This window comes from Dermacentor albipictus, chromosome 2, assembly GCF_038994185.2.
Source record: "Dermacentor albipictus isolate Rhodes 1998 colony chromosome 2, USDA_Dalb.pri_finalv2, whole genome shotgun sequence".
Taxonomy (NCBI): Eukaryota; Metazoa; Arthropoda; class Arachnida; order Ixodida; family Ixodidae; genus Dermacentor; species Dermacentor albipictus.
In genome coordinates, this window is record NC_091822.1 from 176,168,766 (window position 1) to 176,181,495 (window position 12,730).

Sequence of the window (12,730 nt, forward strand, 5' to 3'; positions counted from 1 at the left end):
CATTATGCGAGCTCCACCGAGGCATCGCGTTGGTGGCCCCATCAGGGGCCTTTTAAAAAATGCAAGAAGGTTGCCGCGGCACCCTGTCACCTTGAAAAATCCAAAAGAATTACGCTGAGACGAGATCTCCACAAGCATCTCGCCACGTACTTCTCACTGGCTTGCACGAGGAAAGCCTATGTCTGTCAACGTTGCATGCTTTACGCGAAGCTTGCTGACATCCTTCTCCAAGAAATCCAGGTGCTCCACGTAATGTAGCAGAAGGTTCCTTGCGAAAATGAAGTTTCGGAGGGACTGAGTCATCTACCGGGCCTCCTGTGAGGACGACGTTCAGGCAGCCTGCTCTAATGCGTCATCGCTGCTGTCGTCGCTGTCGCTATTCGATGCAAGCACGTTTGAGACGATGGCCTCAACGATTAGAAGCAATTATCTTCCAAATCTATAGCTGTGCGCTTTTTTTTCACTGCAACGTTGTGCATTGCCGATGATCAGTGGGCGGATCAGCCGTCTTCCGTTTTGGCGGCAAGTCAAACGAGGCTGAGAAACCACATGGCCAGCAACAATTTCGAAGCAACCAACACACACGAACATGAGTGACTAAGCTGTTTGCAGAAATGCGGAGCCACCGAGCAATCTGGGAGCAGCACAGTTGGCACGGTCCATCCGTGTTTCAGAGGGTGGCACGGCGTTGAGCTATAGGTGCAGGCCATTCGTGTTCGGAGGCGTGGAAAAGAAGGGAGAGAGGTGCCAGAGAAGTCTTTATGGCGGGTGGTTTATCGAAGACCAATCTGCACAACAGACGAAATCGCAGACTGTGCATTACTTGTCTCGAGCAACGCTCCGCGTGCAGCCATCATTGCTGTTGTGCAGGTTGACCGTGGTCGGTGCCGATGGTAAAGTCGTGCTTTGCCACCTGTCAAAGATTCTTAAATTGGGAGAGTCACGGCAAGCATCGGCTCTTCGTTAAATTCGTTATACAAGTCACTTCGTTGTAAAGGCCCCGCACTGCACAGCTTACAATAGAACTGGGACAGAATTATTCCTGCGTTATACAGGTCATTTCAATGTAGAGGCATTTGTGGTAGAGGTGGTCGACTATCGAAAATTTTCTAATCAAATAGCAAAAATTTGTAACTCTCATACTTAGGCAGTTGTTACCAGTCATTACTCTCTACTGTCAGTTAATACTCTTAGAGTGAATAGTTCCAACAGTTTTTAAACATATTGCTTGGTTTCATTTGTTTGTTTGTTTACAAAGTTTTAGACAGTAGGCAGATTTGTTTGGTTCTGTTTATGTAGGCCCAGTTGAGCAAGCTGAACTATGAAGAAGGACGTGATGAAAACCTCCTGAGCCAGAAGCAGCAGCTGCAGCGGGAGATTCATGGTTTGCGACAGAACATCGACATCTTTGAAGCGAGGTCAGCCATCTCGCTTCCTTTTATTTTGCCTTCGAAGACATGGGCAGTATGCAGTGGAAAATTGAAGCAGCAATGCATAGACGCAGAGTCTGCAGGCACAGAGTTTCCTACGAACAAGACGTACCTACTTTGACTTGGTCGGCATGGCGAAACGTTATCATGCACGCTTGTAAACTCGTACCTGTATGTTGTATGCACACATGTTTAAGGCATTCAATTTCCATGAACAAAATTTTTGTATTCTGCAAATTCGGGCAGAGTAACACTTCAACCAATGCTCCTCTTAAGTGCATGCGCACGCACGCATGCACGCACACACACACTGCATTTGTTGCACTTAACTCGAAGCCATTCAAGGCCTCGTCCTCGGGCACACTGTCAAAAGGTTCAGCCACTTCAGCCAGTCGCATCGCTGGGTAACCGTTGTCGATCTGAATAACTTTTACGCAATGTTGTAAGCATCTTGAAGCACGTCGCTGGCATTGCCCTTGTGGTGCTGTGTGCTCGAGACAAACATACGAACAAAGTTCGCATCATGCCTGAACCCACGCATACAAAAGCGAAATGGCGACCGGACGCCCGAAACACTGTGGCTACTGCTGGACTGCCGCTACTGATGATGATGATGATTGATGATGATGATAAACAAGTGGTGCTATAATTTTTTTAATGGGTAGATGTAGGGTGCAGCAGTTTGCAGGGACAACATAGCCACAATTAGTACATGACTGAGGTAGTTGGAGAAGTATGGGAGAGGCCTTTGCCCTGCAATGGGTGTAACCAGGCTGATGATGATGATGTAGGGTGTATGATGATGATAAACAAACGGTGTTATAATTTTTTTAATGAGTAGATGTAGGGTGTCACAATGTAGCCGTGACTGATGTTGATAATAAGCAAGTGTTATTGTTTTTAGGGGGTAGATGTTGGGTGTCACAATGTAACAATGAAAAAATTAGAATTTTTTCTTATTTATTGTGTCAGAGCCATGGGTTTTATGTTTTGTTTAAGAAAAAACTAAACTATAACAGCAAATTAGTATGTGTGACTCAATCTTGGAGGTACCTGCACCATGGAAGCCACGTTAGTGGCTCTTACTACTTTTGCCGGGCTGCCTATGGAGAAAGCCCTAGGAGCTGACGTCTGTCTGTCCTTACAGTCACTCTACTGTTAAAAATAAGATTCAATTTCTTTAAAAAAATGCTGCCACACACGATTCTTTGTACTCATGAAAAAAGAAATCCGAGATGATTCACACCAGCACACATGGTTTTATGCACAAGTTGCATCATTGTACAAGACACCGATGAAAATTTAGGAAGAATAATGCATTTCGTCCACTAAAAATGGCATTCTAGACGGAACTCTGAGCGCTGCGATTGTTCAGGTACCATTCAGCATGAGCGTCAGCCGGCGCTCATGTGACATACATTGGGTTCACGATAAAAAAACCTCCAGGTGGGCTAAATTTGTCCCAGGCCCTCCACTACAACGTCCCTCATAAACCACAGTGCAGTTTCTGGGATATTAAACGCCGCAATTTTCAATATTGCTTTTTGCAGGAACCAGCACCTGTCGTTCAATTACACAGACCCCGTGCGCAACTTTGACCGGCGGAAAGTATATGGTCTCGTCTGTGACCTGTTCACGGTCAAGGACCAACGTGCTACACGCGCTCTCGAGATGGCTGCCGGTGGCAAGGTGTGTGGCCGCATTCCTCTGTACTGCATAAGTGAACTGGACTAGCTGACAGCATGCTGATTGAAATTGACTCCATTTGAATCCTACTGAACTTTGCGTTATTTGTGACTCTGATTTGAAGAATTTGGAATTGTTACGGACGGCTTTCTGACAGACATGTTGAGCGCAAATTGCACAGACATAGGGGAGAGACAATAGGGACTACACTAGTACTTCTCTTGTCGTCTCTGTTACAAATACCAAAGACAGAGGTATTTAATGCAAGTGCCCATATTGTCTTATTTGCCTTTTCTGTGTCAGCATATCGTGCTCAACGTACCTGTCGTCCAAGATCAAGAACAACTAGCTCAAGTTCGAGTCCATTGAAGTTAATTTTTACTTCATTGCTTCAGTTACTTTGGCGGTGCCCGAAAGCTCCAACAGGGGCTCAAATGAAATGAGCACCTATTACAATAAAAGTGCGTTAACTCGAACTCGCATATCCTAAAATATTAGTTACGTAGAAATCTTTTTTCCTGCCGCGATGTCAACCACTTTGTATCTTCACCCCTTAGCTCGAAAAGTATTTGTGCCGAACGAACCCTCTGGATACTTCGAAATCTCGATTTCAAAAATACCAGGGAAAATGCAACGGGGGCAGCGTTGCCTGCGCTCATATTTCACCCTGTGGCATCGAGTGATCATGTTGGCACTGAGCTCAACAGCCGAGCTCAACAGCCGAGCTCAACAGCCGAGCTCAACAGCCGAGCTCAACAGCTGAGCTCAACAGCCGAGCTCACTAACCGAGCTCACTAACCAAGCTCACTAGCCAAGCTTACTAGTTGAGCCAGATGTCGAGCCAGATGCCACGCCTAGCCGTGCTTCCTGCTTGTCTTTTCCCCTTCGAAACTGCCTGTTCCAGGGTGTTTGCTTTGCAATCTTAGCATCGGTTTTACTAGGTGGTGCCAGCTGCCCTGTTGTAGCTGAGTTGAAACACATTTCCTTTTCATTGTTGACTTTACCTACAGCTCCTGTTTCTTCATGAGTGCAAAAATTGAATATTTTTTTGCTGTGGAACTTATGTAATCTGATTTGCATGTGTACTTTTAGGGCTAACTTATGCTCAGTTTGCACAGTCTTCCACACGAGCGCGGAGTGCAGAAAACTGCATATGTTGCACACAGCTGCACAAATTTCAATTTACATTTCTCGCGTGGAGCCATTATAAACCAAAATTTAAGCACCTGTGTGTGACATGTGCAGTTTTACACGTCCGAATGCATGCGGAAGGCCATGCAGTTTGAACCTAAGTTGGCCTTAAGTATTTCTGATATATCAAATTTCTGTTTCATGAAATTGTTCTTCGGTGCCGTCGATATCATTAAATGGAGGTTTAAACTGCAATTTCACATGCGGTGCAGCTCTTCAACATTGTGGTCGACAACGAGGAAACTGGCAAGCTGCTGCTGAAGAATGGTAGGCTAAAGCGCCGTGTGACCATCATCCCGCTGAACAAGATCACAGGACGCGACGTTGAACCTCACGTGATCAAGCGTGCCCAGAGCCTGGTATGCGATTCAGACCCTGAGTAGTACTTGCAGCCAAAGCATGCTGATGGCACTGTTCATTGTCATGAACTAAATCACGGGCATGGAGTTTCATATAAAATTTCAGATAGAAGTGTGGCACTTGCGTCTACAAGTGCAACCCTTTGCAGCACATCATCCATTGTAGGAATAATAGTAGGTATTGCGTGAGTTTGTAAGCTTCATCCTTCTCTCTTTGAACATCTTTTAACTTATTTTTACTTTAAAGTTTGCTGTATGTAAATAATAAGCATCATATAACGTCAAATATTCACCTTTTTAGTGTTTTCAGAATGTTACAAATAAAAAGAGTTCTTTAAGATATTTGAGACAGCAGCCCATGGTGAGTGTCCTTGCACAAAAGTCATTCATATCCAGCAAGCAAGCATAATCAGGAATATCGAGACTTATTCAGGCGTTCAAAGTTACATAACTGAGTAATAATGAAGTAATGAAGTGAAGTAATGTTGTCAACTGATAGTGCAGATATCTTCGTGCCTCCCCCACAAGACCAATAGACTTGATGTATAGAGACTGATCTATAGACTTGATGTATAGAGACTGATGTATAGAGACAACTTATGGTGTCCTATTTAATAATTCGGACTCTGCCTGCAAGACTGCATGCTAATTTCAACACTGCATCAAGCAGAAGTAGTGATTATTTTTGTTTCTATACATGCTTAGCACGGTCGTCAGCAATGTCACGGGAGCCTCATTGAGACCAAAACTAGCGACGACTGGTTGACTCAGTGGTCACCAACTGAACCCAAACCGCTTGACAAGCCAAGCCAAGCCACTGAATTGTAAAGGTTGTTTTCCGGTTTCGTCACGCGAGAGGTGCGAGATGCGTGCGCACCCAGCATTTGTTCATTTATGTGTTAAATAGTGACATCCCTCTCAGCAGCTTCTTCGAGCAGGTTCATGTGGTGCCAACTCCATCCTCTATGTTCATGCTGACAAAAGCAGCATTTAAGTGAGGGAAGCGCCATACAACTACAGTCGAACCTTGTTAATTTGAACATGCTTAATTGGAACTTTCTGTTTGTTAGGATTGACGCTGTGGTCCCATCAAAGTCGTGTATTTCAATGGCCGAAAACGCCCGGTAATTCGAACGCGCAAGCATTTGTGACGGTTAGTTTGAACATACCGTGCTCCGGTAATGTTCTCAGCAGTGCGCCAAATCATGCGTCGGCGCCTCTGACCAGCGTTGCTCTTACGCCACCATAGAGGAAAAGCTTAGGAGGGACCCCCGCAATGCCACGCGCGAAAGAAAAAAAAGGAACGGTAGTGGAAATTTCACCCTCTCTCAAATAGCAAGGTCGCCATTTCTGCATCGCACTGTAATGCCCCAGCCATACTGTACTTGCGGACAAAGTGCTTTTGGTTGCTCGGATGCGATGGTTTCGTGTTTGCTCAGATGTGGAAGAAAAAAAGCCGCAAAATAAGTAGTAAACTTTACATTCAGTGGCGTGTTTTGTCTTGTTTAACGGTTGCTAATAAGGTGTCTATGTTTTCTCTTCCCCAGCCTAAACTAATGTGAATGAAAATGGGGCCTCTTTTCAGAAGCGCTCTCACTTGTGCGCGCGTTGCCTCCGTAGCTTTTCCTTCATAGTCGCAGAAAGTTGTCCGCGAGTATAGCAGCAAAACGCGTGCTGCGGGAGTTATCGGTCCTGGGCCGATTTTTCGCGGCTTGCTGTGGCGGCAAGCGAGATGAGACGAGATCGGAGAAGACGAATAAGAGTGGTCCCTACAGTGACATACGCGCAGGAAACTGATGTCATGCAGACCCGCCTGACCGCTATATTCGTACTGGTGTTTGGTTCAGCCGGACTGCTTGTTTCACACTCTCGTCTGCTCGTGTCAGCTCTAGCTTATGCTCGTTGTGGTTAGCTTGGTTTGGTCTCGTTCGCGCTTTTTTTTTTTTTCTTTTACTATGACAAGTCTAAACCAAGACATCCCGATGAAAAGGTTGTTGGAGACAGTGTGTTATATCCGATTCTGCATGACAAGACAGACCCTGAATACAGTACAAGGATGCGAAGGCGACACCCAGTATTTCATTCACCGCCCTTTTAAACGCGGTGCTGCCAGAACAGAGCGCATCAACTTGATTATGATCAGTGGAAACGACTTTGTCATCTTGATAATACCCGTGTCACACGGGCGTTTCGAAGGCCTTCCAACTGATAGTCATTTGACTCAAAGGTCAAATTCGAGCTGCTACACAGGCGGTTTCGAAGCCCGCTGAGTCAATAGTTTATGAGTCAATGGAGCAGCCTACAACTCTATCGAAATCTCGATGGCCTTTGAGCAACGGAAGCGGAAACAGCGCGAACATGTCCTCTCGTTCACAGTGCGCTCGTACTCACTGTACGAAAGAACAAATCAAACCAAAATGCTCTAAAAATACTATATATAAGTGTTATTAATTATTCAATAAAGTATGTTTGCCACTTGATATGTGCGAACTGCACATACTCTCGACAACAGCGACGTGCTTGTGTTCATTCCTTCCTCCACGTTGCCTAGTACACTCTCCCTCTACTCCATGTGCCTTTTTTAATGTGTAAACACACATAAAAGAAATAATGCTTTTAAGTGGTTTTAATGTTGTTTAACTTTTCATGACATGAAAACGAAAATAAAGATCTGCAGCGCCACACAATTTTGCAAGACACGCCTGAACCACTCAATGGCCTTTGAAAAGTGCCGTGTAGCAGTGCGACAACTCCTTTGAGTCTATAGAGTTGTGGCGTTTCGAAGGCCGTCGACTGGAAGGCCTTCCAAATGTGCCCGTGTGACACAGGTATAAGACGTGACTCGCGTCAAGAACACAGGACGAAGAACGTAAATGCAGCGCTGCCCATTCAGCAGACTAAGGAACAAGTACACGAGCACGTAGAGCAATGGCGGAGGCCCAGTCCAGCCTCGGCAACTCCGCTGCTTCTGTGGCAGTCTTAGGTGGCAGTGCTTTAGGTGGCAGAGAGTAATTAGCGCCATCCATCAAGCTGGCAGAAAAGCGAATCCGCTTCCCTCCTGCCCTTCCTCCCAACTACGTTCCCCACGCCCTCTCTCTCAACTCCCTCGTAACTCCACCTTCGATGGCCTCCGCGCGCGCCCACCTTTGCGCCGGCCTGGCGTTACCTTGCTCCTTGAAGTTTCGTTTTCTGCCATTATCGGGGAAACGTGCGTTGGCCGGTGTGCTCAGTTTCGTGGTCCTCACTCGATGTGTGCTTGCATGCCGCGATATTTTACGACTCGCACCATTCATCCATCGTGCTATGGTGCACAAATACTTCAAGAACAAGTCCTTCTTTTAATTCAAACATATTTTTGGGCCCCTTCGCGTTTGAATTAACGAGATTCAACTGTAATTGCAAAGAAACGCATGATAGTGCGCACAGCCTGCCTTGCAATCATCCGCTTCAATGCCACAATCATGCTTCTCTCCGTTACCTACTTTTCTCCTTGCAACGCAGCATGTAAGAGCCTGCATTCCTGAGCCAATGTTTCGGCCTTCTCGTGTATAAACAAGCTATCATTCTCATTTACTGTGCTTGCCTGTCTGTGTTATTTAAACATTGTTGGTAGTGCTAATGTATGGATCAGTTTTATTAATATGCATTAGTACATTGTACTTAGTGCTTGCAGTGGTTCGTGAAGCCTTTTGCGTGCCATATAAGCCTGTGAGATGTGTAATCATAATAAATTTTACTAGCAACACAGTCGAAGCTCAATATACAATGCACCCTTATACAGTAGACTTCCGTTAATTCGACTCCGGGTAATTCGATTTTTCGGTTATTTTAACCTCACCGGAATGCATGGTTCAGTGACCATGCATTCTTATGGGCCCAAAACTTTCATTTTTTCGATCCCAAAATTGGCCTTCGCTGAACAATTCAAACTTGGCCAGTCTTCATGTACATGCCTGACCCCTGTGGTGATTCCGATAGCAACATTGTTAGTGGCAGCGGCAGTCCTGGTGGAGTTTAGGGACAGTGAATGCGTTGAACATACGTCTTCTCATCCGCTGTCAAAAACGCCTATTTTCAGCCTACTCTAGGAAGATTTTCAAGCAATTACAGTACTGTAGCTCACAATGTCCTTATTACAGTACCTGATTCTAACGCATGCCTTTTTAAAAAAGAAAATTTAGCCGAAAATTGCCTGCGCAGTGCAGTTGGGCATGAAACCAAAACTGCTTTTGCAGGGGTCGTATGAGGAGTTTTTTTTTCGAAATGGGTCAAATCCACGTAAACGGAAGTTGAGAAAAAAGCAAAAATTTGTTACCGGACCTAAATGCAACGCTATCAAAGCTATTATATGATATGCTTTACATGTCAGCTAGGGCAAGTTTACGACCACAAGTAATGAAAAATTATGCGGCAAATATGCCCAATATTAGGTTGAGAACTTTGGATTTGGCTCGTATTGAATTGAAACGCTGGATTTTAGGCGGTATTGCTATGAAAACTTTATTAAAATTGGCTTTCGAGAATGGCATCATGTAATCTTGACAGAAAAGCTATAATAACATTGGCAGCAGGGCACTGCATTTTGCATTTGATGATGATGATGATGATGATGATGATGATGATGATGTCCTTGATGAGTGTGGCGCTTACCCACTCGCGGGGATTGGTCAAGAGTCGGCCAGACTTTGCTTATGTGTTCAGAAAATGGAGGTAAAAATCTAAAATTTTTGTTACATGAATTTAGGCGAGGGAAAATTGAAATGGTTCAGTAGATTGTCATGCTACGTAGAGGGAAAAAAATAATTGTCTATAATATATCAATGAGGCAATAGAGGAGGAATGAATAGAATAATACGGTCATCAATGAAATTGGTTTGATTCAATAATAAATTTTTCTTAGGCGAAGCACACATTCCTGTGTGAGTGCCCAAGCTCAGACGCTCCGAAAGACAGTAGTACCGGAGTGTTCAATGGCAGGCCAAGCTGTCGCACTGTAATTTCTAAACTCATTTTCCTCATGGTGGAGAAACGCCGGCATTCCAGTAGGTAGTGCTCAATCGTATCTAATTGGCAACGGCGCATTCTTGCATTTACGGTGGTTATGCGGCTTCTTTTCACTTCGTCGTCGACGTCTAGGGATAGATTTTCGCCGATCTCTTCATTGCCATCCGAATCCATGAACAACAATATCAGAAAAGCGAAGAACTTGCGAAAACACGAACGAAACACTCCGAGCTGTCATGCGGGAACCAACTCCTTGGCGGGAACTGACAAGGAGGCTGCCATGGCTGCATGACGTCACGCCAAAAGTGCTCTCCTATTGGGTAAATGGATTTGGCTCATTTTGATCCGTGCAACAGCTGGATCTGGCTCAATTTCGATACGAAATACGATCTGCGAACACGTTCGCCTGGCGTTATTTGACCCATTTCGTTGCAACGGGTTTTCTATGAGAAAGTTGCCTAGTTTTTCTTGTCATTACCGTTTTACCTGACCTAGTTTCGGTTTGTGGATTTGGCTCATTTCGAAAAAAAAACTCCTCGTATGTTTTACCGCTTAGCACAGATGTCTTGTGGCGAAGCTGACTTTAGGAAACTGTTCGTCGCTGTGCAAGTCATAGTAGACCTTTGCCCATTTTCTTTTTGCAAGAAATCAGGTGTGCATTAGATTTCTACTTTGTTTAGGAGCTTTAATGTCATTTCTAATAAAGCTTTCTGCTTTCGACACATACAAAGTGGGTGCACATTTGATTGGGGGGTTGTTAGAATTGGGAAAATACTACCAAATGAATCAACAGAGGGTTTTGGCATTTTTTATGCAATTTGCTTAATTCGACTCGCCGGATAATTCGATCAGTTTTGTCGGTCCTGTCAGAGTCGAATTAACGGAAGTTGACTGATAACAAATTATCTGATAAAGTAAAATTTACATGCAATCTTTTTACACTACCAGCACGTCCAATATACAAAACATCCAACAAACATCCAATATACCAAAGGTATATCCATGGTTCATATGATTTCACTATATCAAGGTTTGACTTAGTAGTTCAACTGTACTAAGCAGTATTTTGGGCTTTCACTGCTTCGTTTCACTTCGTCTGAAGCTTCTTGTGTGATGTCTAACATGCAGAAAAAGAAAGAAAAGAAGATAGCAAAAGCTGTAAAGCTGTTCTGAATCCTCTGCAGCAACAGCCCAAATTTGCCAAATGCATGCTAGATGGCACCACAATCACTACAGCAAGCACAATGGCTTCACCGAGATGTGCACCCGAACTGGAGGTTGTTGAAAGTATGTGCGTCAGTGACACCTTGTGCAGGAGGGACTGGAAATCTATTATAGAGTTTCTCAGTCACAGCCCTATGCAAAGAGCCTTTAGCTTTTAGTTGTTTTTAGAGCGCTGCTTTTAGGCACTCATTCCTGCGGCGAGCGTCGTCATTGTCCTACGGCGTAACATAGAGATGGAGCACAGCAAAAGATGAGAGCGAACGTGCGGCGCAGCGAGGGATGAAAAAAATTGGCGAGAGCGAGGATGATCGAGGAGGAAAGTGGAGAGAGAAATGCAGCGGAACCACGAGGTGGAAAGTGGAGGAGGGTATGGCGAAAGTGCGAGAGGAAAAGCGCAGTGCCGTGCAAGACTTGCGATACCACATATAGAAACAACTCACTGCATGAGTGAAAGTCTGTCTGTGGCGGCTGCTGCGAATCGTGCCGACATGCTGCCCACGTGCTGCCTGCCATGATCTCCCGTTTAGTGAGGCAGCCGCACTACACTTTGCTCCGTTAAAAATGTGTCGCGCGATACAGATTGTCTGTGCCAGCCGATATATTGTGAAATGAAAACAAAACACATATAGAGCTGCACTCAAATTTCGCGTTGGGGAGGATCGTAATCGTTGAATTTTTTTTTTACATCAACTGTGCACTCAAGCATTCGGCTCGAATGAATACAACACAGGTGCACTGTTTTCTAGGTTGGCCGAGACAACGTGTTCTCAGCGCAGTCCCTCGTTGACTACCCACCGCACCTGGCGCCCGCCATGAAGTTTGTGTTCGGCACCACGCTGGTCACAACCAAGATTGACGATGCTCGTATTGTGGCGTTCGACAATGGTGTGCAGATGCGGACCGTCTCGTTTGATGGGGCTTCTTTCGACCCCTCTGGTGTCATCTCTGGAGGTTTGCATCAAGTTGACTTCGTTTTCTTTCTTTTGTGCCATTGGCAACTTCTGCATTTGTTGAGGCCCTCTTAATGCTAACGAAAACCACCTAGAAAAATAGTTTATCTGTTTCTTAAAGATCGTTTTCTTCGTTGTTTGTGAGATGTAATTTTTCTTGTTCATTTCATTTATTCTTTATTTACAACATATTTTACAAGATACGAAAGCAATTACTGGACCCATAGCCATTGGCTATTCCCGGGTCCATAGTCAACTTAGGGTATAAAGCGCAGGATGCGAGCAAACAAAAACAGCAGAAAAACATAATAGTAATATTAGTATTGATAACTCAGATACGAAGGTAAATATAAACTCAGTGTTCTTTTATCCTTCACGCACGACGCGAGCAAACAAAGCAGATAAAATACGTAACAATGAAATTGACGTGCGCAACTTGAGCAATTGACATGCACTACTTAGCCAGGAATGTAAATATAAACAAGTCTACTTTTATCGACAGTATATTTCAAAAAAGTATTTTCTCACTGCAGACCTAAAGTTATGGGCTTCTTTTATATGTATTGGCAGAGAATTCCAAATAAGTGCGCCATTAAATTCCACGAGCCTTTTCCCATACAGATTATGACAAGGAGGCAAATTAAAACATTGATTAGATGCAGCTCTTGTATTTCGTAACGGGATTTTAAATAAAGTAATTGGAAGTGGATTATTGGTTTCAATAATACTATGAATGACCTCAGCAATTTTCAATTCATACAATGCATGCACTGGCAACACATGCAATGAGCTATACAAGTACGTAAGGAATTGCGTACATCTAGAAGAAGTGATAATTCTTAATGCGCGTTTTTGCAGACGGAATACAGGCTCAAGTTAAGTTCTG

At 44.4% G+C, this 12,730-nt stretch overlaps 1 protein-coding gene across 2 annotated transcripts in view; it reads left to right on the forward strand.

The window, feature by feature from the left end:
- Nucleotides 1–12,730, forward strand: part of LOC139056325 (structural maintenance of chromosomes protein 2-like) — an 84,294-nt gene that overhangs the window by 43,324 nt on the left and 28,240 nt on the right. For both annotated transcript variants that reach the window (XM_070534482.1, XM_070534481.1), the window contains exons 9-12: nucleotides 1,300–1,418; nucleotides 2,981–3,119; nucleotides 4,520–4,666; nucleotides 11,641–11,845. In XM_070534482.1, the coding sequence (XP_070390583.1) occupies nucleotides 1,300–1,418; nucleotides 2,981–3,119; nucleotides 4,520–4,666; nucleotides 11,641–11,845 (610 nt within the window). The remainder of the gene's footprint in view (nucleotides 1–1,299; nucleotides 1,419–2,980; nucleotides 3,120–4,519; nucleotides 4,667–11,640; nucleotides 11,846–12,730) is intronic.